This window comes from Ambystoma mexicanum, chromosome 2p (genome assembly GCF_040938575.1).
Source record: "Ambystoma mexicanum isolate Mex_15411 chromosome 2p, UKY_AmexF1_1, whole genome shotgun sequence".
Taxonomy (NCBI): domain Eukaryota; kingdom Metazoa; phylum Chordata; class Amphibia; order Caudata; family Ambystomatidae; genus Ambystoma; species Ambystoma mexicanum.
Window position 1 is genome coordinate 1,483,522,436 of NC_090923.1, and position 27,284 is coordinate 1,483,549,719.

General features: G+C 47.9%; 1 protein-coding gene across 2 annotated transcripts in view; it reads right to left on the reverse strand.

Moving 5' to 3' along the window:
* ALG1 (ALG1 chitobiosyldiphosphodolichol beta-mannosyltransferase) overlaps positions 1–27,284 on the reverse strand; it is a 2,244,281-nt gene that overhangs the window by 2,103,656 nt on the left and 113,341 nt on the right. For both annotated transcript variants that reach the window (XM_069646120.1, XM_069646119.1), the window contains exon 2: positions 3,684–3,761. In XM_069646120.1, the coding sequence (XP_069502221.1) occupies positions 3,684–3,761 (78 nt within the window). The remainder of the gene's footprint in view (positions 1–3,683; positions 3,762–27,284) is intronic.

Genomic DNA, 27,284 nt, shown 5'->3' on the forward strand with positions numbered 1-27,284 from the left:
TGGAGCAGGGCCCTACAATACCCAAAGGAGGTGTCCAGAAACGCAAGATTCAGACTCATTCAGCTGAATGTTCTTTACAGAACCTACATGACTCCACACAGGTTAGTCAGATTCAAACAGACCCAGCCACAATGCCCATGGTGCTGTAGCGAACACGCCGACATGATCCATATGTTCTGGACCTGCCCGAAATCATTGAAATTTTGGGTCGAAATTGAACAAACCTGCAGAAAAGCGGGAGTGAACAGATACAATGGACCCCAAAAGAATGCCTACTAGGCCCACACCACAGGCTGAGCAAAATCAAACATATAGTAAAGCTAATGGACATGGCGTGCATCCTCGCGAAGAGAGCGATCGCAATGGATTGAAAATCACCCGGAGGCCCAATGCACAAAATCTGGACCAAAGAGATTGAGAGATGGTCTGCCGCAGAAACCAAAGCCGGGGAGGCAGGGAACATGCAAGGTGGGGGCGACACAAACGCACCACTAGAGTCGTGGAAAGCCCTCCTGAGAGATATGATCTTCTCGACAAACTTTTAGCCCCCCTGAGCCAGATAACAACCATTCACTACATACCTGGAACATTGTCATCAAGACAAAGACCATACCCCCCCAACAAGAATCCCCCAAGACATTGAACCCGCATCTCACTAAAGGCTACCAAGTAAAAGGCGAGAGAGAAACAATAATAATATGATTAGAGGGCAGTTTCAGTTAATTGTTGTTTAATGTTTAAGTTCTAATTACAAGGCAGAAATAAGACAATGCCAGATGTTATGAAAGTAATAACCTGTGTTTAAATGCTCCATGTTTATATATAAATGCCAATAAACATATATATATTTTTTTTAATGGAAAAAGGACACATTGGGTTGAAGCCATGATCCAGTTCCAGTGACATCACCAGGGCAAACCAGGACTATATAAACCCCTGCTTGAGACCACTCTGAAGGAAGGAACGGGGAGAGGGGAGAGGGACAACAGAAGACCGTTCAGGTAGCAGAGTCCTTTGCTACCATCCTCATTTGTAAAGATTAAACTTGTTATCCTTACAAGATTGCCTTTTGACCTAATTTCCCTAGAGGGGTGTACTGATTCTGGTGTGAGCATAATTAGGGATACCCCTACACTCTCTACCTGTAATATTCAAATGCCAATAATATATTCACAAAACCCTACTCTTCAATTGGCATGACATCACCCATGCAAACAAATACTCATAACCCTAACATGTTGTGTTCCTCCCGGGTGGAGAGCGACTGCCGGAAGGGAGGAAGAGCACAGGAGGAGAGCGACATCCTGAATAAGGTAGAGACTGGGAGGACAGAGCCTGAAGGAGGGAGGAGTGCAGAAAAGACGGGAGGTGAAAAGGGCATGTTAGAAGCTGGACAAGAGGGAGAGGATTTGTGGGGGTAAAAGTACACAGCAGAGCATATAGAAAGTGCACGAGAACCAGCAGTGGCATAGTGGATATGAATAGGAGAGGTCTCAGACACATGAATGTTGCAGATCGAAGATGAAAATGGTGTGTTGGGAACCAGACCCAGTCCCCCCCCCCCCCGCTCCCAAGATATGTAGGAGAATGTAGCCTGACCCAATCAGTACAGAAGCACAGATGGCCAACCTTCTGATGGAAGCTCTGGGACTCATCTTGGCTTTCTGTAGCCCTACCTCCTGTGTAGCCTCAAGACCCATGTAAATGGAACGCCCAAGTGTTCAGAAAGAGGAAAGCGCCATGAGAATCAGGAGGCAAGAAAGACGTGAGGGGAGACTTAAACTCACAAGACTTGAGTGACTGAAGAGAAAAGACACACCCCAGGAAGGGATATTTCCATTAAGGATTATAAACTGTGGCAAGTCAGACTAAGGAGGTGGACAATGGGTCATGTTTCATAATGCTTTTTCATTATCAAAAGGAAAAACTGTCCATCTTTCCCCAAGTCTAAAGAGGTATTTGACCTAGTTTACAAAAGAAAATAATACAGTGCTAGTCAGGATGTGCTTACGGTTGTGATAGAGGACTCATTTTCATTGTAATCTACTTAACGTCTGTCCCTACTACTAACAAAAAGGAAAAACAAACTCCCCAGAACCCACCTGAAAAGGGACCTTCTCTCAGTCATAAGATCTTGGCTGATTTCTGACCTCAAAAAAGTGTCTCTCTGATATATTTGCAGTTATACTGCTCAAAGTTAAATATGAAAGAAAACTCTTTATTTGGGTTTCTCCCAAGCCACGTGCTTGGTGGTACAGTTCCCAATTCAGAATTATATTTTGCTCCCCTTCAAGGGGTTTGCTCACTGGTACTCCACCGTAGACTATTGTGAATCAACCGCACTGGGGTATAGTAATTCTGATGTCCTCCTTTGTGTTAGGGTTTCTCATCCTCTCTCGGGTTCTCTGGTATTCCACTGTTGCTTGGGGTACTTTTTCTTCCTGCACGGTGTGGAAATATCTCTCGCTCACCCCTGCTTTTAGGCATTTTCTCTCTCCACCCTCCACTCGGTTCCCTGTAACAACCACACACCTTTGTCGCATACCTTAATTTCTCAGACTAAAACACCAGTTTAGCAAAACTGGGGCTGCCAAGTGAAGAGGTGTGGCCAAGTCCACGATAGACCGATAGGTTAATGTTAATGGAAACATATGGAGGGAGGAAGGGGAGGGGGCACTGCATTGCAGCAGAAGGGCATCAAATGCAACCAATGGGAAACAAATGGTGGCATGCAGGGGGCAAACCTCGCCTTATTTTGATTTTTGTTAGGTAGGCAGGGAAACCAAACCTGCATTGACAAAATGGATGACACTGATTTAGCCATAAAAGGGCAGTTCCCAGCTGAATGGCCAACACTAAGAGGACACTTCCCTTCTTCCAGCAGACTGTGCATGGTCTCTGTATGGGGGTCAGGAGCAAGGGTATGCCGCTGGGAAAAGGCACTTTCAGCTGCAACCGGTAGAAAAAAAATATGTTGACATGGCACAGGTAGAGAGAACTGAAAAATGTAAATCTGCCTGCCAGAAAGGTAACGAGTGCTGCAAAGGAAAGGACTGAAGGGTGAATGGCGTGCCCTGGAGGTGGGGTTGGGGGGGGGGGGGGGGGTAAGGACCATGGACACAGATGGGCCAAGCTTCACTACTAATAATGTTTGTGCTGGGCAAAAATGCCACATTCCTATGAAACAGAAAAGTATTGAGGAAAGGGGCATGGGGGGTCCAGAAGAGCACTTAAAGTTACAAAAATGTTTCATTTAGGGTTCTTTACATTTAATGTTAATATAAGTGGAGTATGTCAATCGCATTTGAAGATCCCATATGTAGGTACTGACTGGGATAAAACCATTGTCAGTTACCTGCCTCGTTTCAAGGAAGTCTGTACCCCCACCTCATTCTGTAGACCTTCAATGTAAGTGTTGTGGTGAACATACTGTAAGGGCAAAGGCCCATTTGGAGTCTACAAAATATATGCAGGCAGAAGGTTTGGCAGACTAGATGTGCGGGGGGGGCAGGACAGCAGTCCCATAGCTACTCCTTTAATCCTTAATGATGGCTACTTTTTGCCAAAGTAGAATACAATACAATCTAAGCAACAGTGCATGCAGTTAAATGAATATCTCAAAAAATGTATATATCCCTATATCGGATTAGCTGGCTCCCCAAATTACAATAGAGTAAATGTACCGCTCAGCAGTTCCACTTCAGACATGGGCAGGATCTGTATCCTATTGTTACACAGGATATCCTTGTGTGGTTGAGTACCTGTTGCAGAAACAAAAAGAAATATTGTTATTGGCTTCATTTAGCAAACAAGGAACTAATGAAAAGATGGGTCTTATTATCCCTTCCCTTCGACCCTTGGATTGGTTCACTATGCTTACGTTGCATCATTTATACAAATTTTAAAACTAAAAGTGCAGTGATTGTTTACTTTCACAATGTAGTCATATATGAGCCAGAATCTTACTATTCACGTGCATACTTATTAAAGTGGTGTGTACGTCTCTCCTCTCCACGTCAAAATATTTACAATGAAATATCACAAAAGCAAAAATCAGCAACACCTAATCACACATGGAAATAGCAAGACTGATCCAAAACAATGCTGCCGGTCATTGATCTTAAAAAAGGTCTTAAAATAACATGTGGATCTGATAATAAATGTTCTTCTGAAAATACAAGAGAATAAAGTTTGACCCGATGGTAGTAGACAATTATTTTTAGCATATTAAATGGCAAGTAAGAGGAAACAAATTTATAGTTTGGAACGCGAAGATCCTCACAGTGAGCAGCCCTAGTTGTCCAGCTATTGAAAAAGCATTAGGCAAAATAATAAAGAATACTAAAAATTGTGTTATCCTCACAATAATCCCTCCAATTGCCTTACCATCATTTTACAGCAAAGCATTAAAAAAGTCATACCCGTGAAACAACCTCCCTCCCATTCTCCTCTCAAAAAACGAACTGACAGGGTGTTGTGGGTGTGAAATCTCCCCCATCCCACCATATAGATCCCCACAATGTGGGACATTGTAGAAAACACGAATGGTGGACGAAAAATAAATAAATACAACAATAATAATGAATACACGTCCATCTCGAAACAACCTACTTCAGTTCCATATCAAACCAGTACTGTACGTGACAAAATAAGCATTAGCAAACCTAAACGGGTTCACCTTTGGAGTAGATAATGTGATTAGCTGCAATCTATTAAAGGCGGGTCGGTAGATGCGGTCTGCATGTCCAAAATACACACTGCCATACAAGAAAAGGCACTACTACTGCCCAACGCATTTGCCACAAACTGGTGCCTTTCGGTGAGCAGTGTTGCCATGACAAATTTGATATCTTGGCACTGTTTGGCCATGACTGTCAAGGATATGGACTTCTGAGGAATGATCAGATTACCGGCAGCTGCGAGGTCTTTTATGAAAAATTATGTAGTTCACCTATCACGCTGAGGGAGGCAGACTAGAAACTCTTTCCTACCAAAATACAACTGCTTACAAGACCTATGATATTTTGTACTCCCTGGTCACTTAGCTCTTTAATGAAATTATCTGTGGGACAAAACGCAATGCACTATAGACGAGACCTTTATTATCCACATTCTGAAACCCAGGCAATATCCAATGGATGTTGCAAACTACAGGCAGATTTCCGTGCTCAATGCAGACATCAAGCTGACGGCAAAAGTGCATGTTGCATGGCTGGGCAAATATACCCAATCTCATCCACATCCTCCAGGTTGGATTCAGGAGGAGGCACATGGGGAGCGATAGTGTCATGATTCTAGCCCATGATATCACACACAACAACGTCTAACAGTTAAGACTGCTGACGACAAAACAAGTTACAATGGGCTTATGGTTAAATGTAGTTTCCTGGGGGCATGGCCAGGCGGGGAAGCATGAAGCTGCATCTTTGCTGAGCTCCGTACACCCTCGCCCATCATCGACCTCCTATGCCCCTCAAAATGACCCAGGCCCCAGGAAATGCAGGACGATAGAGGGTCTGGGAGTTTAGGCGCGGGGTGGGGGAAAACGGCGCGAAAGCGTAGGGAGGGGCGTCCGAACGGCGCCACAAGAAACAAAAGCCCAGGAAAGGGCAGGAAACAGCATCTAGGAAGGTGCAAAATATAACAGCAAGGGGGCAGGGGGGTAACCCGGCCGCCCCCAAGAAGGAACAAAAGGGGGTGTATAAGTAAGCCAGGAAAAGGAGAGGCGGCACAAACCAGGTAAGAGCTCACCTCTCTCGGGTAGGCTCTTAGTGCCTGGATAAGGGGAAGGAAAAACGTTTGCTCACGCATTTTTCTACCTCTCCGATTTCGTGCTAAACGCAGTTGCTACGAGTCGCCCAACGGTGCCGGAGCAGGAGCGACCCAGAAGTACCAGCTGCGAACGAACAAAGCACCTTCGCCGTGGTGAAACGAGAAGCGTGGCTGACAGAATTCAGACGAGAAGGATGGCGGAAGGAAGAGCAAAAAGGGCCCAAGAATTCTCAGAATGGGCGAGGAAGGCAGAGAAGGAATATGGGGCACAATGGGTGCTGGAGATAATGCAGAAAGAAGAAAGGCCGAAGGCAACGTCACCTCTGCTGTTCATAGAGCACAGCAGCAGCGAAGGAGAAGACGAGGTACCGCAAGGACAGAAAAGGTGAAGAGCGGAGTCGAAGAGATCAGAGGAACAGACAGAGGCACCGACCAAGAGAAAGAAAAAAGATAAAAAGAAAAGGTACTGTGAATAATAATGTGGGGAATAAAATCGTAAAGATGTTACAAAATTGCGTCACGGTTTTGGGTAAGTCGCCCAGAACCAATGGCAAGAAGAGCAGAAGGGTGAAGGGATCCAGGGAGGAGCAGCAGGGGAGTTCCTCAAATGAAGCAAGCAGTGATGACGAAGAAAGGGATCATCTAAGGGCTCGGGTAAAATGGAGAGGAGTGGTGAGCAGGGAAAAACAGAGAGGGGACGGGGCAGGGGCAGAACCCAGGGAAACCCCGGTCCCGGCACCACAAGGGGCACCAGTAGTCCCGGTGCCGCAAGGGGCACCAATAATCCCAGCACCACAAGGTGCACCGGCAGGGCCAAACGTAGTGGCAGGGGACACACCACCGGGGGCAGCACCGACGGTGGCTGCGGCAGAAAATGGGGGGCCACTCATGACGTAATATGGCAGACCAACTGTCATGATCTCTGCTTCCAAAAGGTCAGGGTTTTCCCAACTCCCTTGGAAGCAGATCCATAACCCAGGTTCCGAGTGCCAACCAGTCCCAATTGGGACCTTTTGGACCCAGTCCTGGCGCCAGTGGCACCAGGCTCATAAATATGCCCAGTCCCAGCGCTGGAAGCGCCGGGCTCATAATGCTTGGGTGGACTTACCTGCAGCAGACCATGCTGCTTACTTGCCTGCCAGTTGAGCCTCTGATCCTCTTCTGTTTGGAACTACTTTTCCTGTTGGGTGGGGCAGGAGCCACTCCCTAGATTCAGAACACTGGAACTCTTCTGGAAAGCAGGAACTCTTTTCTTACCTAGGCGTGGCTGTGGAAGGAGGGACCTAAGCACTACAGGAGGCTATTTAAACCACACCCGGTGGATGAATCTTGCTTTGCGTTATTCTGCACCCTCTGCAGCAGGATGCTCATCGTGTCTTCTGCATCCAGTCCTGGGCCTAAGGAAAAAGGCTTACCATCCTGAATCCAGTCTTCAGTAACACCTATAAAGACAAGAAAGAACAGGTTAGCATTCCGGCATCTGAAAGGCAAAGGCTTACCATCCTGAATCCAGTCTTCAGCAACACCTATAAAGACAAGAAAGAACAGGTTAGTATTCCGGCATCGGAAAGGCAAAGGCTTACCTACTCTTCGTGTGCTCCGGAGGTCTTCATACTGCATTCCGGCATCTGAAAGACAAAAGCTTACCAACTCTTCGCACGCTCCGGAGGCCTTCGGCGCTGCATCCGCATCTGAAAGACAAAACAAGGAGCGTTTAAAGACATTGGGGAACTTTAATACTCACGTGCCATTACTCCTTTCCACATCTAATCCAGTGGGTATTCCGGCACCCTGCAGCCGCTCCGAACTCGTACCTGCAAAATAAAAAGACAGTTAGAGCGCATCGTGAAGCAGGCAACAAGCGCTTACTCACGTGCTTCCAGGCGCTTCTATTCATTACACGGGCTCCATCTTCAACTCACTTCAGCCCGTCATCCGCCATCGCCGGAACCCTGCAAAACAAGAGACATCATTACTAAAGACTTTAAAAAGACATTTGAATGACTCGAAACTTACCGTTCGTGCAGTAAACGACGGACAGCAGTCCTCTGAAGTCAAGAGGCCTGCGCTACCTATCCAGTGAAGAAACTGGCTACAGCACCCTGCCCCGAGGCAGATGGAGAGCTCAGCATTCACTTACCTAAGGTGAGAGCGTTAACCTTTGGGGTCTACAGGAGAGGAGAAGAGGAAAGAGATAGGGACACCCCAATAACCCCAGTTCATTAACCCCATATTTTCTATCTGCAGACATCTTACTCTACACGTCAGGCATACAGTGCACAGAGGTCCAGCCCAAAGAGCCAACCGGGTGTAACACATCACCTTTGAAGATACGGTAGTCGCCCAGTCAAGACCGGCGCCTCTGCGAGAATCAGGTGAGCGTTACACCAACCATGGGTAAAGATGCACAGGGCAGGTCAATGAAAGCGATGGCTTGGTACATAAATGACAAAGTAAAGCAAAAAATATGGAGGAAGGAATTGATCGATATCTTTACATTGTTAGATTGTCAAAAGAGGGGGATGAATGTGGCCCTAGAGGACATGAAGGAGGACGAGAAAAGTTTACTAAAAAAGGGGCCAGTAGTAAGGAATTTTGACAACTGGATGTCGGCCTTCACCATAATGTCTACAATTATATTACAAAAATTCCCGCAGGACGGGGTAGCATTAGTAGCGTATCAGCAGAGGGTGCTGAAGGTACACGCAGCGTTTGGGGGTGACGCATGGCTGGAGTATGATCACGAGTTCAGAAAAGAGATGGACTGCTTTCCGGATATAGGTTGGGATGAAGAAAACTTTAATCTCTACATACAGAGAAGGCAGTATTGGCAGAATGATTACAAAGCGGATTATAGATAAAATAGCAGAAAGTATGAATCCAGCTATGACAGAAATAGAGACCAGAGTTTTCGGAGCAGAAATTATGGGCCACAGAGAGGGTAGCAGAGCAGCCTGCCCCCGACAACACAGGGTGGGGGCAGTGGGAGCATGGGGACAGCACGAGCAGAACCTGGACAATGTAGGAGTTTTGAAAAGGGGGTACCCTGTAGATGGGGATGGAAGTGCAAGTTCAGCCACAAGTGCGAGAGATGTAAGGGGGACCACAGCAGCTCCAAGTGCACAAGGGTCGCAGCTCCAAGCGGCAGAAGCGATGAGACGCGGAAACAAGAACTGGGGCGGGAAGGGGGCCACGCTGGTAAAAATCAAGAGGATGGAAAGGTGGCTCCAGAAATACCCAGACCAAGAAACGGCAGACCAGATCAGACAAGGCTTTAGAGAAGGTTTTAACATCCCGTTTACCGGGCAGGGAGCGCAAGACATTCCTAGGAATCTAAAGTCGGCAACCGAAAACAGAGATATAGTGACCAGTAAGATCAGGAAAGAGGTATAACTGGGAAGGGTGGAGGGCCCCTTTACGGCCTTACCATTCAAAGAATTTATAGGCTCTCCACTAGGGCTGGTACCGAAAAAAGACAAAGGGGAATACAGGCTGATACACCACCTATCCTACCCCCCGGGGGCCTCAGTGAACGATGGGATCGCCCAGAGCGATGCAACAGTATCCTATTCAGACTTCGAGGAGGCAGTAGAACTGGTCAGGAAAGCGGGAAAAGGGGCATGGGTGGCGAAAGCAGACATTAAATCGGCATTCCGCCTGTTGCCAGTCAACAGCAGATCGCAAAGATGGTTATGTATGCATTGGGAGGGGGAATACTTCGTCGACAAATGCCTCCCGATGGGGTGCGCCATCTCATGCGCATATTTTGAGAGGGTAAGTTCATTTTTGCAATGGGCAGTAACAGAGAGATGAGGGAGTCCATGATGGTACATTACTTGGACCATTTTTTATTCGTTGGGCCAAAAGGTTCAGAGCTATGCAGGGCAACCTTGGATAAATTCGTGGAAATAACAAGCGAGTGGGGTTTTCCTCTGGCGGTGGCTGAGGAGAAAACGATGGGCCCAACGCAGATTATCCAATTTCTAGGAATAGAAATTGACTCAAACAAAGGAAGGTGTCGGATCCCGGAGGACAAGGTGACGGATCTGCTGAAGACAATAAAGGAACTACAAGGGAAAAAGAAAGCGACAGTGAGAGAATTGCAAGCGCTGGCAGGAAAGCTTAACTTTGCTGGAAGAGTCATACCACAGGAAAGGGTGTTCCAGAGAAGTATTGAACTGAAAACGAGAGGTGCTACAGAGGGGCACCACAGAGTCAGGCTAGGGGGAGGAATCAAGAGAGATCTGGAAGTGTGGGCAGAATTTCTGAAATACTTCAATGGGTCGGTGATATGGCGCTCACCGGTGAACGGGGAAGGTAAAAGGGTGTTGTTCACCGATGCAGCAGGTGGCCTTGGTTTTGGCGCAATACTGGGGAAACAATGGTGTGCAGGCAAGTGGCCAAAAACATGGCAGGTGGCGGAATGGACAAAAAACATAACGCTGCTGGAGCTCTTCCCGATATGGGTCGCGTTATGCGCATGGGGGGGGAAAGAGCTAGGAAACAAGGAGTTGGCCGTATGGTCAGATAACATGGCAGTGGTGCACGTGTTAAACAAAGGAAGTGCGTCATGCATGATAGTGTTGGAATTAATGAGGGCAATCACACTGGAAAGCCTAAAAATGAATACATGCATAAAGGCGAGGCATATCGCTGGGGAAGCAAATGTGGTGGCTGATGCAATCTCTCGCTTTCAGTGGGAGAAATTCAGGGAGCTGAGACCAGACGCCGACAAGGAAAGAACGCCCACGCCGCGGAAGGCATGGGACCCGTTGGCGGCACTAGAAAGGAAAGCACGGTTGGCCACAAGGTCGACTCAAAAGAAGTGGGAGAAGAACGGAGAAAGGAAAGGGTCATCGACAAGCTGACCAGGAACGCCCTAACGTACAAAACGGGTAAGCAGTACGAAAAGCATGTAAAAGATGCGTTAGTGGAAACAGGTGTAAAAGGAGAAAAAAATGTCAACTGAAAACATTTGTGAATTTCTCAAAGGGGCATTTGCCAAAGGAAAAAAGAAAAGCTGGGCAGCAGCGCACCTAGCAGCAGTAGCATATACCGCAAAAGTAGCGGGCATACCAGACCCGACCGATAGCGCTAAAATAAAATACGCTATGAGAGGATGGGTGAAATTAGAGGGGAAGAAACCAGATAACAGAAGGCCGGTAAATTTTGGGAAGTTGATAATTCTGTTAAAAGTACTGCGAGACAAGACACATGCAGCAGCACGTACGAAACCGCGCTGTTCAGGGCAGCATTTGCACTAGCATACTATGGGGCTTTCAGAGTAGGGGAACTGGTGGCCAGTAATACGGTGGCAAGGAAAGACATTAGTATGGGAATCAGGCGGTGGCAAAAGCAGGATGGGATCCAGCCGAATTTGGAACACACTCTTTCAGGATAGGAGCAGCAACCTCTGCATGGGCGGAGGGCCTGGGAGCAAAGGGGGTGAGAAGAATTGGGGATGGAAGTCGCAATGTTTTAAAAAATACATAAGGGAGGAACTGATATAACACTTATCTTCCCCGTTTCCATAGAGGCCAGACCCCTACAAATCGGCATGGATAGTGGGGCACTCTTTCGTGACCCGGGCAGGCAGGTGGCTGGAAGAGGAGAAGCAAGGACTACATTTCAGAAACACAATTACATCCTGGTGGGGCCTCACGGGGATGCACTGGGAGGACATTCACGACAGGCTGTCGGACCTGATAGGTTTCAGGGTCCCCCCCCCAACCCCCGAGTACCTATTTATGCATCTCGGAGGGAACGACCTGGTGAGCACAAATAGGGGTAAATTACAAAGGAACATTTGCGAGTCGCTGCATAGCATAGCCCGCAGCTGGTGGAAAACCGAGATTTTTATGTCAGAAATAATACCAAGAAGTTCTGGTATGGGGCACAGAAGAGGCACGCAATCGAAATAGCCAGAAAGAAACTAAATAAATCAGTAGAAAAGTACTGCAGGAGCACAGGGCTGCACTTCATAAGACATGGCTTACACCGGAACAATCCGGACATGTTTCACCAGGATAGGGTGCACCTATCAAAGAAAGGGATGGGGGGTTTTTCCGACAACATTTTTAGGGCAGTCCAAGAACAAGGTTGTAGGTAGGGTGCTTTTGGGGGGGACCTTAGTGGGCGTAAGGAACACCCGCTCAGGTGTGGCGGCATGTGCCCAGGAACAAAGGCCCAGGGATAACAAGGACTCAGGAGGAGCCTTGGACAACTTCGGGACTGGACACAAGGTGCCCAAAAGCCTATGGCAGTGTATTTATTTTGTTGTGTTGTATTTGCTGTAAGAAAATAAAATGCCTACGGCCTACAACTTTTCCATACACATAAGTTGTCTGTGATTTATTACTTGGGTAGGGATCTGGTAAGAGAAGCAAAGCGAGCCCACACTACTCAGCCTATGAGTTAAACGAAGTTCCTTTTCCCCCCACTACCTATGGAGGGATGAAGCGGGCAAGAGAAGGAGCAAAGCACAGACTTAGCGACCCTACGGACCCAGATGTGTAAGGATCGAGTACCAGGGCGGTAACAGACAAGATGGCTCCCAGGAGGGTGGTTAGCGATCAGGCTGAGTTGGAAGGGCAGACCGAGTAGAGAATGCAGTGAAGAAGGCTCACTTCTGAAGCGCTTCAGTGGTGTCCTGAGCAAGACGGAAAGAGACGATTGAAGAAGACTGCAGTTCATCCTTACTGCAGCAGATATTTGGCGAGGCGAACAGCGGCCAGTAGAGGCAGTGGAGGATCCGACCCAAGTGCGGAGAATGGGCCAGACAAGAGCAGAGCGAATCTAAGTTGGGTGAATACGGAGCGATGGCCTTGCTGGGCGGAGTGGTCGGGGTGTGCGGAGGAGGTCAGGACTGAAGTACAGTCTGCGGTGGCCTGATGCAGTGACTGAGCAGTGTGGGCTGCACGAAAGTTGGAAAGGGCTGTGAAACACAGAGTTGGATGTACAGAGTTTACGGCTGTGAAGGGTACTTGAAGTAGACATCAGGAAGAGTCACACTTTGTTCATAAGAACACATCAAGTACAAACTGGCCCTGAGGGGTGGCGACTATGAATTGTGGAGGGCTGGTATAAGGGACTTTCGGCTTGTCCCAGCGGGCCGTGTGATAGTCTGGCCTTTGGATCACCGGCATTGCTGGACTGCTCGCTTATAACATCTGGGGACAAATACAGCCCTAATAGACTGGATTTTGGATGGCTGAAATGTGTCAACTGGAACAGAATGGCATTGTGAATAAGTGAGTGGGGCAACACTTCTGAAGCTGTTCAACTTTAATGATTCCCCACTCATTCACAATGTCATTCTTTTCCAGTTGGGACACATTTCAGCCATCCATAATTCAATCCGTAAGGGCTGTATCTTCAAGCATCGGTCCAGATCCACTCGCTGCAGAACCCACAGTCACAATTGGAGGATGCACCCATGACGAGATCGAATCTACAATTGATGCTCTGAAATTTAGAAGGAAATTAAATAAAGTGTGGCAACTCTTGACAAAATGTATTGCAGAATTAGATTTGTTGGCAGCCGAAAAACGATTTGAGGAAGTGGAAAAGACACTTTGCATAAAGGGCCAACGAACATGCAGAGTTTACCGACAAGGTAGCCTCTCTAGAGCAGCAGTTGGAGCTTGTCTTGATGAAACAGGAGGACGCTGAAAATTGGTAAAGGTAGAACAACGTCAGGCTGTGAGGGATTCCAAAAGAAATTGCTGATGGGTAATTAGCACAATATGTTCAGTCTCTATTTTGGCCCATTTTGGAAATCTCTGAAGAGGAGGCGATAATGCTGGATAGAACGCATCAGCTATATACATCCTACCAACCGAGTAAGAACTTGCTCCCTGATGTCCTCATACAGGTTCACTTATTTCAGCTAAAAGAAAGGATCAAGGCTGCGTCGAGGAAACAAAGTGATCCACTTTCGTGATGCTTCTATATTAGTATATCAAGACTTGTCTCAGGCAACGTTGCAACAAAAAAGAAAAAAAAAAAGACAGTGTGATATATGATATGATATTTTATTTGTATCACGCTCGTACACAAGTGTTTCAGAGCCCGACCAGGCGAAAGGAGGGCAACAAGGGAGAAACAAAAACAACAATCTAACTAGGCCGAGTGACATTGAGAACACGCAAGTGCATGGAAAAGGGGGCGAAGTGGAAAGTGCGGAACAGAGGAGAGAAACAGAATAAATAAGTAAAATAAATAAAGGCAATAAACAGTGGAAGTGCAGCCAGCAAGTGACAAGTGCTAGATTAGTCAGATAGGGTATATCTGATAAGTGCAGAAGAAAAGTGGGAGAGGGACTGTATGGGTACAGATACAGGCCCCAGTGCAGGGGTGGCCCGGAGGCAGTGCAGGAAGGAGGCAGGGTGAGCAGGTACCTGGGCCCCAATGACAGAGGGTGGCCAGGTGCACAGTGCCGAGGGAGAAAACAGATCAGCAGGGGAGACGAGGGCCAAAGGCGGATGCAAAGAGGAAGGTCTTAAGGTGCTTCCGGAACCGGAGATGGTTCTCCTCAAGTTTCAAGGTGGCCGGGAGGCTGTTCCAAAGGGAGGCCCCAGCTGAAGACAGATCTACTAGGATTACAAGCTGGCTTTGAGAAAAGGACGCAGGATAAATGGACTTTTCTATGCAGGCTGTAATTTGAAAATCAATGGAAATCTTACAGCATTGTAAAAGAGGAGTTAGCAGACCTACTGAAACAGGAACGAAGGTGCTTCACAGTCTGAGTCGTTCCCAGAGAGATTAAGGGATAAACGAGCGAAGAGTGCCAGGGAAAGAGGGATGGGAGAATGCATGTCCATACCCTAAGGGAAGAGGAAAAGCAGAGCGTCTCCAAAACGCAATGTGAAAGGAGGGTTGATGGTAGTTGGGAGTGTACTCTGCAAGGGATAACTAACAGAGTGAAGAAGAAGGAGGTCCGAATGGTTCAGGTTGAAGTTACTATAGGTTTGATGTCTTCATTGGGTTTGGGATGTTCATTCTTTGTAAAGTTGTAGGAACCTTGCTCACTACATGGGGTAAGGGTTGGGTAAAGGGTTGACGTCAAGGGCAAGGATGTGGGATGGATAGGGGAGCGGGGGCCTACAGGAAATTGACCCCATGACTACGGGTCTTTAGCTTTGTCCTGCTGGGAGAGTCTGTGGAGGGACTTTTGTTTTGGTTATTGGAAGGTGACAGGAAACAGGAATGAGACGCGGACACAGAAGACTCCTGGGATTGGAAAATGCCTCACTATCCCTAATCTAAGAGGAGTTTTCCCTACCTCAACCAAAATTAAGGGTCTGTCCAATGTCAAAGTGTCCAAAGCAAAAATGTCCCGGGTCTTAAATCCTATCCTAGCCCTTGCTTTCTAAAAGTAACTCTAAGATGCTAACAGTATTGTCTCTGGCTTGAAAAGTGCACAAACGTTAAAGTTCAACAAAAAGATGTAATCCAACACACATTCCAAATGGATAATGTTCACAGATCCTGGGAATGGCTCCCTTACCCAGGTTTCTCACCACAAAACAAAGGTTCTAAAGAATAACCAAGTTCTTTAAAGTGCAAGAGGATAACTTTCTCCTCTTGCGGTCACAATCCACTCCAGGGGAAAACAACTACCTTCCCCAAGCATTTCCACAAACACCAACTCAAAACCCCTGCGCCATGACTCTTCCTTGCAATTCTCTTTTCAAAATAACACAATTTGGGTGCGGGTCCCAGACTCGCCAAACACCTGGTATACTCTACTGCTATGCTCCCTTTATTCCTGTATTTCTTGTATTGACACAGCTCCAATATTCTATGTTGTTTTCACCTAAACACCAGGTCTCAAACCCACTTTCATTCGTTTTCCTGGTTAATTGTCCCTGTAACCCAACTTCCTTGCTCGGGGGTCAACCGACTCATCTACATTGTACTTACTGTTACATGGTGATGCTGCCAAAATACCCCAGTGACCCAGCTTCCCTTCCCAGGGCACACTGGCTTTCTCTGGCGTTCTTCGCATCTCTTGTGGCAAACACACGGAAGCACCATGGCGTCTCGCCTCCACTCCACGAACTTACCGGCTTTGCCTGGCGGTATCTGTTAGGAAAGATTTCTTAATTGTGGGTAATTTTCCTTCCATGTGGCAACCCCTAAACTTTTTGCTGTTGTTTTCACCATGATCTAGACTTTGCAAGAGAAGTGCAGCCTTCTGCCGCACTCCTCTGGGCTTTCGCTCCATTCTTACGGGGAAACTATCATGCTCTTAAAACAGTCAGTACCGGGAAACGTCGTTTTCCGTAGTTCTTTTATCATGTTGCAGCTTTCGCGCAACATGGCACAAGGGGGCACTGTAAGCTAAGTTACTGCTCTTTTGGGTCTCTAGTCTTCTACAGGCCCTAGACACTCTCTTTGGATTGTTAACGAACTGTGCAAGTGAATCACGGACGGGACTGGTGGCAGCGATCGTTTCTTTGTGTTTTTGAGCTCCTTTTGGCGTTCAAGCGCATTTCTCTCGCTTAGCCCAAAATGGTGGCCTGGCTTCCAAAATGGCCAGACCACGAGGCTCTTTGTCCTGCCCGCTGACCGTCTTGCCCCCTTCACCTTCCCCAGGTCGAGCCGACCCGGAGCCTTCCTTATTTGGGCATGTACTTTCCCGCGAAACACAGATGCTTTCGCGGGCTTCTACAGGCCTTGTGTGCGCCACCAGGATGTGGGCTGGGATGTCTGGTCCCAATACACATCCTGGGTGCCAGAGAGTCTAGTGTGTCGTGAATGCCTGAGACCACCATGGTCCGTGATAGGTCCACGTATGGTGTGAGTGTTTTGTGAGCAGATCTCCCATTGGGTCCCCTCCGTTTTGGCGCGAAGGGAACCGTGGATAAGAGGAGGCTGGAAACACCACTACCATGTCGATCTCCTGAGTTCTCACAAACAAAGGAATACAGGAGCCAAGTATCCTGCAACTACGAGGCTGAACCGAGGAATCGCTGGTGACCCGCTGAAGGACTGCTCCTCTGCACTGCTGTCGCTTTGTGAAACCCTTTCTACCTCTGATCGAACGAGAAGGTCTGTACTGGTACTTCGACCCTTTGGAATAGTGGGAACAACTATTCTCGGCATCTTCACCATCTCCTGCACGTAAGCCTTCGGAAGTGTCTCTGGGCCATCCAGTGGACTGACCAGCCTACCCAGGAGTCTTGCTCTGTAACCGCCGTCAGGTTGCTGCTGTATTACGAGTCCTTGCCACTCTCACATGATTCGTACACTTGCCATTCCCAGGTCTGAAGTGAGAAGTGTACATTGGGCTGAAATACACACGGCCGCTCCGTTGCCCTGCTGTGGTAACAAACTGTGTGGGTTCACTGCGTTTGGGACATCCTCAACTCTAACTTCTGCTGCCACGGAATCTACACGACGCCGAGACGTCCCCTGCTCGTATCGGAACCTGCCAGCACTGAAATTGACGCGGTGAAGCCTGGGTCTGCCTGCATCGGGGACCGGTGAGTAGCATCGCTAGGAACTGGTCGCCATCCTACAGTAGCCCATAGCTTTTCCCCACTGTGTCAAACAGCACGCCTTTCCGTACTCGCGCTCTGCTTCTGCCCACAGTGGAGGCTGCGCTTGAGTCGCGGAGCTCTGTTCATCTTCATTTGTTCACCGAACTGAACTGCCCGATTCCCTCGAGGAGACTCCCCTTGGCCTGTTGGCACCCGCGTGTGCAGGTACTTTTGAGCACAAGGCTCCACTCTTCGTAGGGCTCGGACTCCCTTTCAGTTAGGTGCCTCTGAAGGCGGACTGGGTCTAACCATTATTTGCACTGCCTGTTTTCCTCCCCATCTAGGTGGTATTCACAATTCGTGCGTCTAACTTGTTAGACTCGTTGGTAATTGTATATATATTGTATTTGGTTGTGATGTGTTGGTTTACTTGAGTTTTATTGTGATTTCTCGCTACGGTCAATGTTACAAAGGCCTTGTAATAAATGTGTCTATATTTTAATATAACAACTGCTTGGAGTAATTTGTAAGTGTCCTTGCTTTGTGTGCTCATTGCGGGCTTTCAGTCACCCTCACCCCTCTTGAGACCTAGTCTTGACTGCCGCGATCGCTACCTTGATTGGTCTGGCTTGTCCAGAGGTTACCCTGTTCCAAGAAACTAGGCTGGCCTTCTGAACCTCTGCCCCTCCAGGCAGAGTTCAGAAATCCATCTTAACAGTATCCACATCCTTCACAGCACCTGCCTCGCCACCTGGGCACTTCTCTGTGTTTGGGCGGTGCAGCCACTGCTTCTCGGTTACCAGGAAGGGTTCCCCTCTTTTCCTACTGCAATACCAGCATGGTGAAACAGCTCCTGCAGTCCTCGTCTCGCAGTCTCCCTGCTCGTCTGTAGGCTTCTCAGGCTGACTTCCCCAGCAGTAATTAGCCAGCTGCAGTTCTGTGTTACCTTCTCTGATATAAGGATTAAGGTGTGCGCAAGTGCAAAACCTGCTGCGCCAACTACACTGTGCATAAGCGTGCAACTTGCCAAGGAAGAATGGAGGTGGGGGGTAATAGTTAAATGTGGTGTGCGTTGAGTGCTTGCAAACTAGCAGTGTGGTACCTAGATCCCAACTATCAGAACACATGGGCTTGCCGAGATTGCTCACTAAGGTTTAATCGAAATGATTGCATTGGGCTTTCACTGAGACACTCTTCTTTCACAAGCGAGGTTCCATCGGCCATAATAAACAGGTACGCGTTTGCACAAAAAAGTCAAGTTGAAAGTACAGGCTGACCCGGGCACTGATAAGATGCATTCCAGTGTGGCGCTTCCCAGCAAAGGATGGTCTCTGAGATGGGGGCGGGGGAGGGGGGATGAGCAGACCGATGCCTGCCAGTACTTTTCTCTAAAACAACAAGGTAGTGAACATTCTGGAAGGTTTACGTCATGTTGAGTGACAGGCATACCTGATAAAAGTAGAAACTAACATGGGCAAGAGGAGGACTCTCCAGCAGGTTTTCACTGAGCATGTGCAAATGCCCTGGGTTGATAGATAGCTCCTAAGCAGCAGTTCATATTGCCACGTCTCACTTGTGGCCTGACCAGCGAGAACTAGGGAGAGACTAGTTCAGTGCCATGAAAGGGAGCGCAAGACCAGTCCAGTGCCCGAGAGGGAGGGAGGCAAGTCCATAAACTGAATGGGTCCTTGGCGGTTGGCAGTCCAAAGGAACATAGGACTGTGTGCTATGTATCTGTAACCTATAACTTGCATTGTTCCCATTTATGCCAAATTCCTGCTTTACCATTCATCACTAAATAAATGGCAAGTTAATACACAAGTTATTGACTCATAAGTTTATTGCTTCCATGAGAGTCCAACTTGTAGCGGGGTGTGTGAGCATTTATTGGACAGGTTCCAAAGACCCAGCGCACACCATTATATTGCATCTTTAGCTGTTCCATCTTTAAACTCCTGCTTCCAGGAAGGGAGTTGTAAGGAGCCAATTGACTCCTTCCAAACATTAGTCTGTTCCTTTCGATTCTGCCGAGTATTTAGAATTACTCGGCCCCTCTTCCTCATCTCAGTCTTTACTATTCTGTTGGTTACAGACTATTGAGGGACACAATCAGCAGGTTTTAAGGGTTGTTGAAGGGGGTAATCACAGTATGCCATCAAAGCATGGGAATGGAAGGGTATCCCTAAATGGGAAAGGGGGATACTTGGTCTCATTACATTAATACATTGTACCGCGCACAAAGTGGCCGGGAAGGCATACGGGCACAAACTATAAAGGAGATGGTGGACACAACAATGATAAATACACAAAGAGATGTGGATGGGCCGCACATGCACGAGTAGCTCAGCACAGCTCATATGCAATTTATCTGAACAGAAAGGTTTTCAACTTCTTTTTAAACAGGTCCAATGATTTTGTTCAGCTTGGAACTGGCAGAATCGCATTTGATGCTCTAGGCACCGCCACAAAAATACACATTTGCTGACCTGGATGAGCTTAAATCTTGGCACCACCAACAGGTTCGTGTCATTGGATCCAAGTGCTCTCATGGGCAGGGTTGTGAATGAGATGCGCTCCTGGATGGGGGGGGCAATGTGCTTCTCTTCTTGCTTTAGAGATATGTTCTCTTTAGGGATGTTAAGGGCTGCTCTGAGGCATTATTTTGGATGACCTGAAGTTTGTGGATGTTACCAGAGGAGTTGCCTACGAATAGTGCATCGAGTAATCAATCCTGGATCCAATGATTGTGCTGGCAACAGTTAGGCAACTGTTTTTGGAGAGGAAGGGTCTGTCCGCATTTAGGACCTTGGGGGCGTAGGCTGCTGAGGAGGCAATGGGGCTCACTTGTCGGGACATGATGAAAAGTGGCACCTCGACAACTCCTGTCTCCGGGGTGTCTGCCTTTTATGTCTGCCCACTGGGCCCAAACTGCAGGGGGTATTAGCACACGGTATCCTCCGTCTCCTCCCTGGGATCCGGCACTCCTACCCAGCAGCCCCTGGGCCTCTCACCTTGTCAGCACTGGGTGGGTTTAGTCTAGTGGTCTGCACGCAGTGTCCCTCTCAGTGGTGCCTGGAAACACCTCCTCGCTGGGACTTTGCGCCTCTGCAGCCGGCCTACATGGCCTCCGGTTATCACACCCAGTAAAACATGATGGTGTCTGTGGCTGCCACCAGAGTGATGCCGGGCCTTCTGGCGTCCACCCTGTCCAGCACTGTCTCTGTGGCCCATTCCACTGGGGAGTATGTGCCTTTTTTGGGGCCTATTCTTATATGCGTGTCGCCTGGGGTGGAGTGTGCCACTGAACTGGTCCTGGGAGAATCCCAACACGTGGTAGCGTACATTATTGGGTCGGCACAAGGGTCTATATTCACCCACTGGGGCCCAGGTGGGGGCTGCGCTGGTGTTTCTTTATCCTTCCTAACCCCCTGCAGGGCCTTGCGCTGGCTAGTGTGGGCACCCCGAGGCCCTCTCACCTAGTAGAGCCTCTACGGTGCGGTCGGGCTGCTCTTCTCACCTCCTTCTCGCCGTCCTACTCGTGCTTCACTAGCGCTGTGCCGCCACTGTTCCTCCTGAGGTGATCACGCCCTCCAGGACTGCTCACTGACAGGCCGCAGGCCACCGATCCGCTGGGTCCGAATTTCATCCAGGCAGTGCCCACAAGGAGACGGCTGCATTTTTGTACCAATGCTGGGCGAGGGCTACGGGATACCTCTCTGATAAGGGCCAAGGAGCAGAACAACGCTGTTCAGTCCTCCTCGCTTCTTCGGCAGATGGTGTGCCCTCCAACACACTCCAGATGCAATGCATGGTATGGCCTCAGCCGGGTGTCCACTCGGCACCGGTTTCCTGACCCAAAGCGGCACAAGGGCTCACCCTGTCTCACAGCAGTCCTGAGTTGCCGCTCCGACCTCCGTTCCAGTTCTGCCTCTCCTCCTGATTTCACAAGAGGAAGGGGTGTTGGAGCACTCACTGCCTCGGGCGCAGGATCCCCACGTGTGTCTGGGGGCTCTCTGCCCTGGGCGCAGGCTCTTCACTCTTCCCGCTGCCTGGGATTCTCCGGAACACCATTTTACAGGCCCAACGGGTTGGAGCCGAGCAACGTCTTCATGTGTCCCTCCTGGTCCACGGCCCCCTAGCTGTCTCTCCTTTTATCTTTTCAACTTTGTTTATGTTTATTAAATGGTTATATTATCAGCCACACAATACAGCATTGTATACATACAGTGTGCAACAGTTTGGTCAGTTTAACAACATCTGAAAGATTTCCAATAACATAGCACGTAGGGTTCAAGAGCTGTCATCGTTAGATACCATTCCCTCATAAATAACCTCTGAACGGGGCCCAGATGTCCTTTGGGCGACATGTCGTTGGTGCAGATAGAACAAATAGTTCTTCACACTCGTTTACGTATTTTAGCTCGTGAACCAAATCGTCTAGTTTGGGTGTATGTTTAGCCTTCCAACAATTTAATATGCATTTCTTAGCCACAGCACATGCAACATTTAAACAGTCTTCTCGTGGTCTCAGAAGATTTACCGATATCACCAAATAGGTTCTTAAGGGGAGCAAGAGAAGATGGAATGTGAACTATATCTTCTATGGCCTCAGCCACACAGCCCCAGAAAGACGGGAACAGGGGGCATGCCCATTACATGTGGAAAGCATCAGCCTGTGGACTACCACATTTTAAACATTCACCAGTACAGTCTGTCATACATTTAGCCATTCTGGCAGGGGTGTAGTGTAATTGGTTCAGGATCTTAAAACTGAATCAGACGCAACCCAGCATTCAAAGATATTCTTTTGGTTAATTGACCATATTTGCGCCATTTATCATCCCCTATCATGGTGCCCAAACTCGCCTCCCATGTTGATTTGATAGAGCTTTGAGGAGGAATATGATATTGTATTAACCCATACAGTTTGGACACTGTTTTTCGTACCATCATTGGACATGAAGGCTCTTACGCATTCATTTGTGTCTGGTTCCTTCAGGAATGCTGGCCATCTCTTACTAAATGTACCTCTCATTCGATGATATTGCAACAGTTTCAACGGTCCACTCCCAATAGTGTTAACAAACTCTCTTTGAGTAACATACTCTCCCTCAGGGTACATGTCGCCTCTTTTAAATTGCTTAGCAGGGTCAGAGGGTTTCTGTAGAGCCTCATCAAAGGTGGGGGAAATTCCCAGAAAGCACCATAGTGGGGCTCCTCTGTCATAGGGCGTCTCGAAATTAATTTTCACAAAAATGTTCGCCCATGCACTTACAGTGGTACTAACTGTGCCAAATACACAGGAGTCCCCATGGTGTGTACTAAATATAACTGTACTTAGGCCGGTGGGAGACGCAGCATACCTCTCTAACGGTACGTGTGTGGCCATATCCTCAGGGTTACACCAATGTCTTGCAAATTGGACTTGTGATGTTAAGTAGTAAAGCTCAAAATTGGGTGCTGTTAGGCCGCCACTAGTGTATGGTTCTGCTGGTTTACTCCAGTTTATCCTTGCCATCCCAGGCCCCCAGACAAATGTAGTGACTAGTGACTTAAGCTTGGTGAAGAAGGACCTTACTGGCCATAAGGAGATATTGTAAAAGAAATCTAACCGTTTTGTGAGGACCACCATTTTCAAAATCGCCACCCACCCATAGAGGGAGGTTGGGAGTTTTGCCCACAACCATAGCTTTGTAGAGAATAGTTGCAAGTAGGCTTCATAATTGTCTGCATACAATGTTTGACGCTCTCTCAACACCATAATACCCAAATAACGGAAGCAAATGGGTTCCCATTTAAACCCACCAATGCTGGATGGATGTGTGGTAATGGGTGCGATAGGGAATAACTCAGATTTGGAATAATTTCTTTTGTAACCGGAATTACAAGTACATTCAGGGTTGTCCTTCACTATAGGTTCAATATTGTGCTCTGGGTCTCGGACATTTAGAGGGTGTCATCGGTGTACAAAGATATTATTTGTGGAGACCCGCTTATTCTAATCCCCCTGTGTCCATGAACCAGCTGAACAAAGGCGGGCATGGGCTCGATGGTGAGGGCAAAAAGTATTGGGGAGAAGGGCCAACCATGCCTAGTGCCCCTTCCGAGGAGGAATACTGCTGACAATGTTCGGTTTGTGAGGACTCTCGCCCCCGGGTTAGTGTATAGGAGTCAGACACAGCTAAGGAGGTAGGTGCCAATCCCAAAGCAGCTCAGCACCATGAACAGATATTTCCACGATACAGAGTCAAACGCCTTTTCGCCATCTAGGGCGGCCACTACCGCTCTCGCATCCGGACTCACCTGAGCCATCACCCCAAACAAACGTCAGAGATTCAATGCAGTCGATCTCGTGGGAATCAAACCAGATTGATCTGGATGCACTAACTGGGACATTCTGGGGAGAAGCCTTGTAGCCAAGATATTCGCAAATACTTTAGCATCCGTGTTAATCAATGACAAAGGTCTATAGGAGGCCATATCATGCGGGGGTCGATGCGGTTTTAATAACACTGTAATAATAGCTTCACGCATCGACTGTGAGAGTATGCCCCATTCCATAGCTTCCTCCCATACCCCCAGAAGGATAGGTGCCATTTATTGGAAGAATTCCTCATATAACTCGATTACCAGGCCATCCAATGCAGGCGCTTTCCAAGATGTCAGAGACTGGATGGCACAAACAATTTCCTCCTGTGTTATGGGTTGATCTAGAGCGAGTTTGGCTTCAGGCCAGATCTTGGGGAGATTCAATGTATTTATATTTAAATATCCTGAAAGTTCGTCTGCCGTGACCTCATCTCGGTTGGAATACAGTGTAGAATAAAATTGCGAGAATGCGTTGTTTATGTCTTTATCATGGGTCACCAGTGAACCGCGAATAGCTTGAATCCCTGCAATGGGATTGCAACAGTTCTCGGCTTTCAATAGATTAGCCAGTGATCTGCCAGCTTTATCCCCTTCTCCATATCCACAAGCTCTTACTGGGGTGGCCATATATCTCACCTCCCTATCTACCAACTAGTGGAATTCACCTGTTAGCTCTTGAATGCTTGCTAGTGTCTCCATTTTATGTGTTGTACTATATTCATTTCCGTGATCTCTGAGCTGGGATTCAATTTGACCTAGTTCTCTTCTAATATTTTTAAGTGATCCAGTGGTTTTGACCATGAGGATACCCCTGAGCCACACCTTGAAAGTCTCCCAAAGAACCTAATGGGTGCTGACGGATACACCGTTGATGGCAAAAAACTCTGCAATTTCGATATGTAAGGCTTCAGTCACACAGGGGTCCCTAAGGATTGCTGAAGGCATCCTCCACCGTGCTGTTTGTGGGCGTGGAGGGTGTGGGGGTGGTGGTGGGTGGGGGGGAAGAGTCAATCAATTTGAGATTTAGGGAGACTGGGGATGGTCAGACAATGAGCGTGGGAGGATATCACAACTCTGTACCATATTGGTGATCAAGGTGGTTAATAACCAATAATCTATGCGGGACTCCGAATCATGAACCGTTGAATAGTACGTGAACTTCTTGTCGTGTGGGTGGAGTGTTCTCCATACAGCAATGAGGGCTAAATGTAGCACAATTTGATGTAATGTGTTAGTTGCTTTTGTAAGTAACCGTGGGGCATCAAAAGACTGATCCAATTGAGTATAAAGGATGGTATTAAAGTCCCCTCCCCAAATTACCCAGGTATCATCTAATGGAATAAGCATATCCACAATTGTCTGGAAAATGTCTGGGTCATAATGATTAGGTCCGTAAGTATTTACCAATATTGTTGGGTGTCCAGATATCTCACCCCACACAAGTACATATCGTCCCAGCAGGTCAACCTTGCTTCTCGTATAATGAAAACCCAATGAGGGGTGGATAAGTGTAACACCCTTAGCCGGAGTAGAGTATTCTGTATAATATCGCAGTGGGCCCCAATTAGTAGCAAAAGCAGCATTTACTTCCTTAAGAGCATTTGTTGCCTGCAAAATCAGGGTGTGGGGACCGTCTCTCGACACATATGTACTAACTTTCCTAGCCTTACGCGGGTTGTTGAGGCCCCGGACATTCCAGGTCAACAGCTTAATTTATAGCCCTGTGCCTACGGGAACTTTAGTTGCCATTTACATTGACCTTGCCCACCAATTGCAGTATGCGCGCACTTGTTTTCCATACCTTTTTCCGTAACAGGACCATTATTTTCAAAATGTGTAACTTCCCGAAATGCCCCGTCTCACCCCTTCGCTTCCCGCCCCCAATCCTTATCAACAATCCTTCTGGGGAAGCTGTTCACACCACAGCCCCAGAGTAACCAACCAGGCCCGTCATCCTCTGGTACATATTCAAATATTAACTGTATAATGCCCACCCCACCACGTGCACCATCAACCCCAACTAGATGATGTACCCCCCCCACCGTAACACTTGGAACTTTCCTGAGGTGCGTATGCTGCAGCAACCATGTCTGCCACAACCACTTGCCACCATCTGGGCAATTCTAACTCACGAGTATTGGCGCCACCCAATTGCTCCATCTTACAGTTAACTTAAAGGGTATAACAGTGTACATAGTTCAGTCTGCAAGGTCTCTCCTATCGTCATCAGGTCTTGGGCTTCTATTTTGATCCCCATTGCGATCCTGGGGTGAAAGTGGAACAGAGGATTCATCATAGTTCAAAGGTTCTGAAGGGATTAAAAAAAAAAAAAAATGTAAAAAAATGCACCCTGCCACCAAGTACAATCCGCAACTTAGCAGGGAATATCAAAGCATAGGGGATCCGGCGCAATCTGAGCTGTCTCTTCAACGGATCATATGACCTTCCTTCGGCCTGCACCCCTGCAGCAAAATCTGGATATATGTGAATGTTGCTCTCCTCGTACCTCAACGTTCCCAACTCTGTAGACATTCTAAGGATCAAGTCTCTGTCTCTGTAATTTAACAGCCTAGCTATAATGGTGCAGGGAGGGACCCCTGGTTTAGGTGTCAGGGCCAGGGTGCAATGAGCCCTAACAACTAAGAATTGTTCGGAACAAGAAGCCGTAGTAAACAGGGACTTCAGGAGTACTTCCACAACGATTTCCATTTGGCCTTTACATGCAGATTCTGGAACTCCAGCGATTCATACATTGTTCCTTATTGACCTCGATTCTAAATCTTCACACTTGCCCTTCGCACTTACCTTGGACAACTCTCCCTTTAAGTGTGTTATGTCGCGGTCATGTTGGTCTACCTTGTCTTCAGTCACAATTATTGCTCTCCTTCTTCAACTTCGCCTTGAGTGACCCAATTGTTGCTACTATTTCGTCAAGTTTGACATTCACAGATAAAAAGCCTGACTGTACAGTTAAGTGGTCTTCTCCAGGATTCCCTGTTGATGGGGCAACTCCGCCTGGAGCGCTGCCACATTTGCCACTGGGGTCTGGGAGTTCGTAAATGAATCCATATGGCCTTTTTTCTTGCCACCTGCACCCTTTGTCATTGTTGACAGAGTACATAAAGGATGGCACACTATGGACAGTCAGGTTTGCACCGTAATTCCTCAAAGGAGACAGCACACACAGAGCTCGCTGTTGCCAGTCCAGCCCCCTCTTCCCAAGTATAAATGTTAGGCGAATACTCCTTCCTGGTTCAGTGGTGACAATGTTCCCAGCGTTGCATATATTCTTTTCTTGCCTTTGCTTCCCATTCTTGTGATGGGGCCAGAGTCTAGCCTGTCTGTGTCACTCACAGGATACCACCCTGCCAGCCATCAAACGAGTCCTCAATGCAGCAGGATGTCATCTATGTATTGGTGCCCTGCCCTCTGCGTCCAATGCACGTTGCACGTGTCTTTTATGGGGTGATCACTGTGAAAGCCGGAGTGAATTGTCTCTTCCCATAGAACATCAGCACTCACCACGAGACCCGAGTATTCCGTGGAGAGTAATCTGGCTGAATCTGACATAATATTGGTGTCTTGGGGGCCAGCGGTGGACAGTCCGCACAGCACAGCAGGCACAAAGGCCACAAGGTCACTACGGCCGTTCTTGTA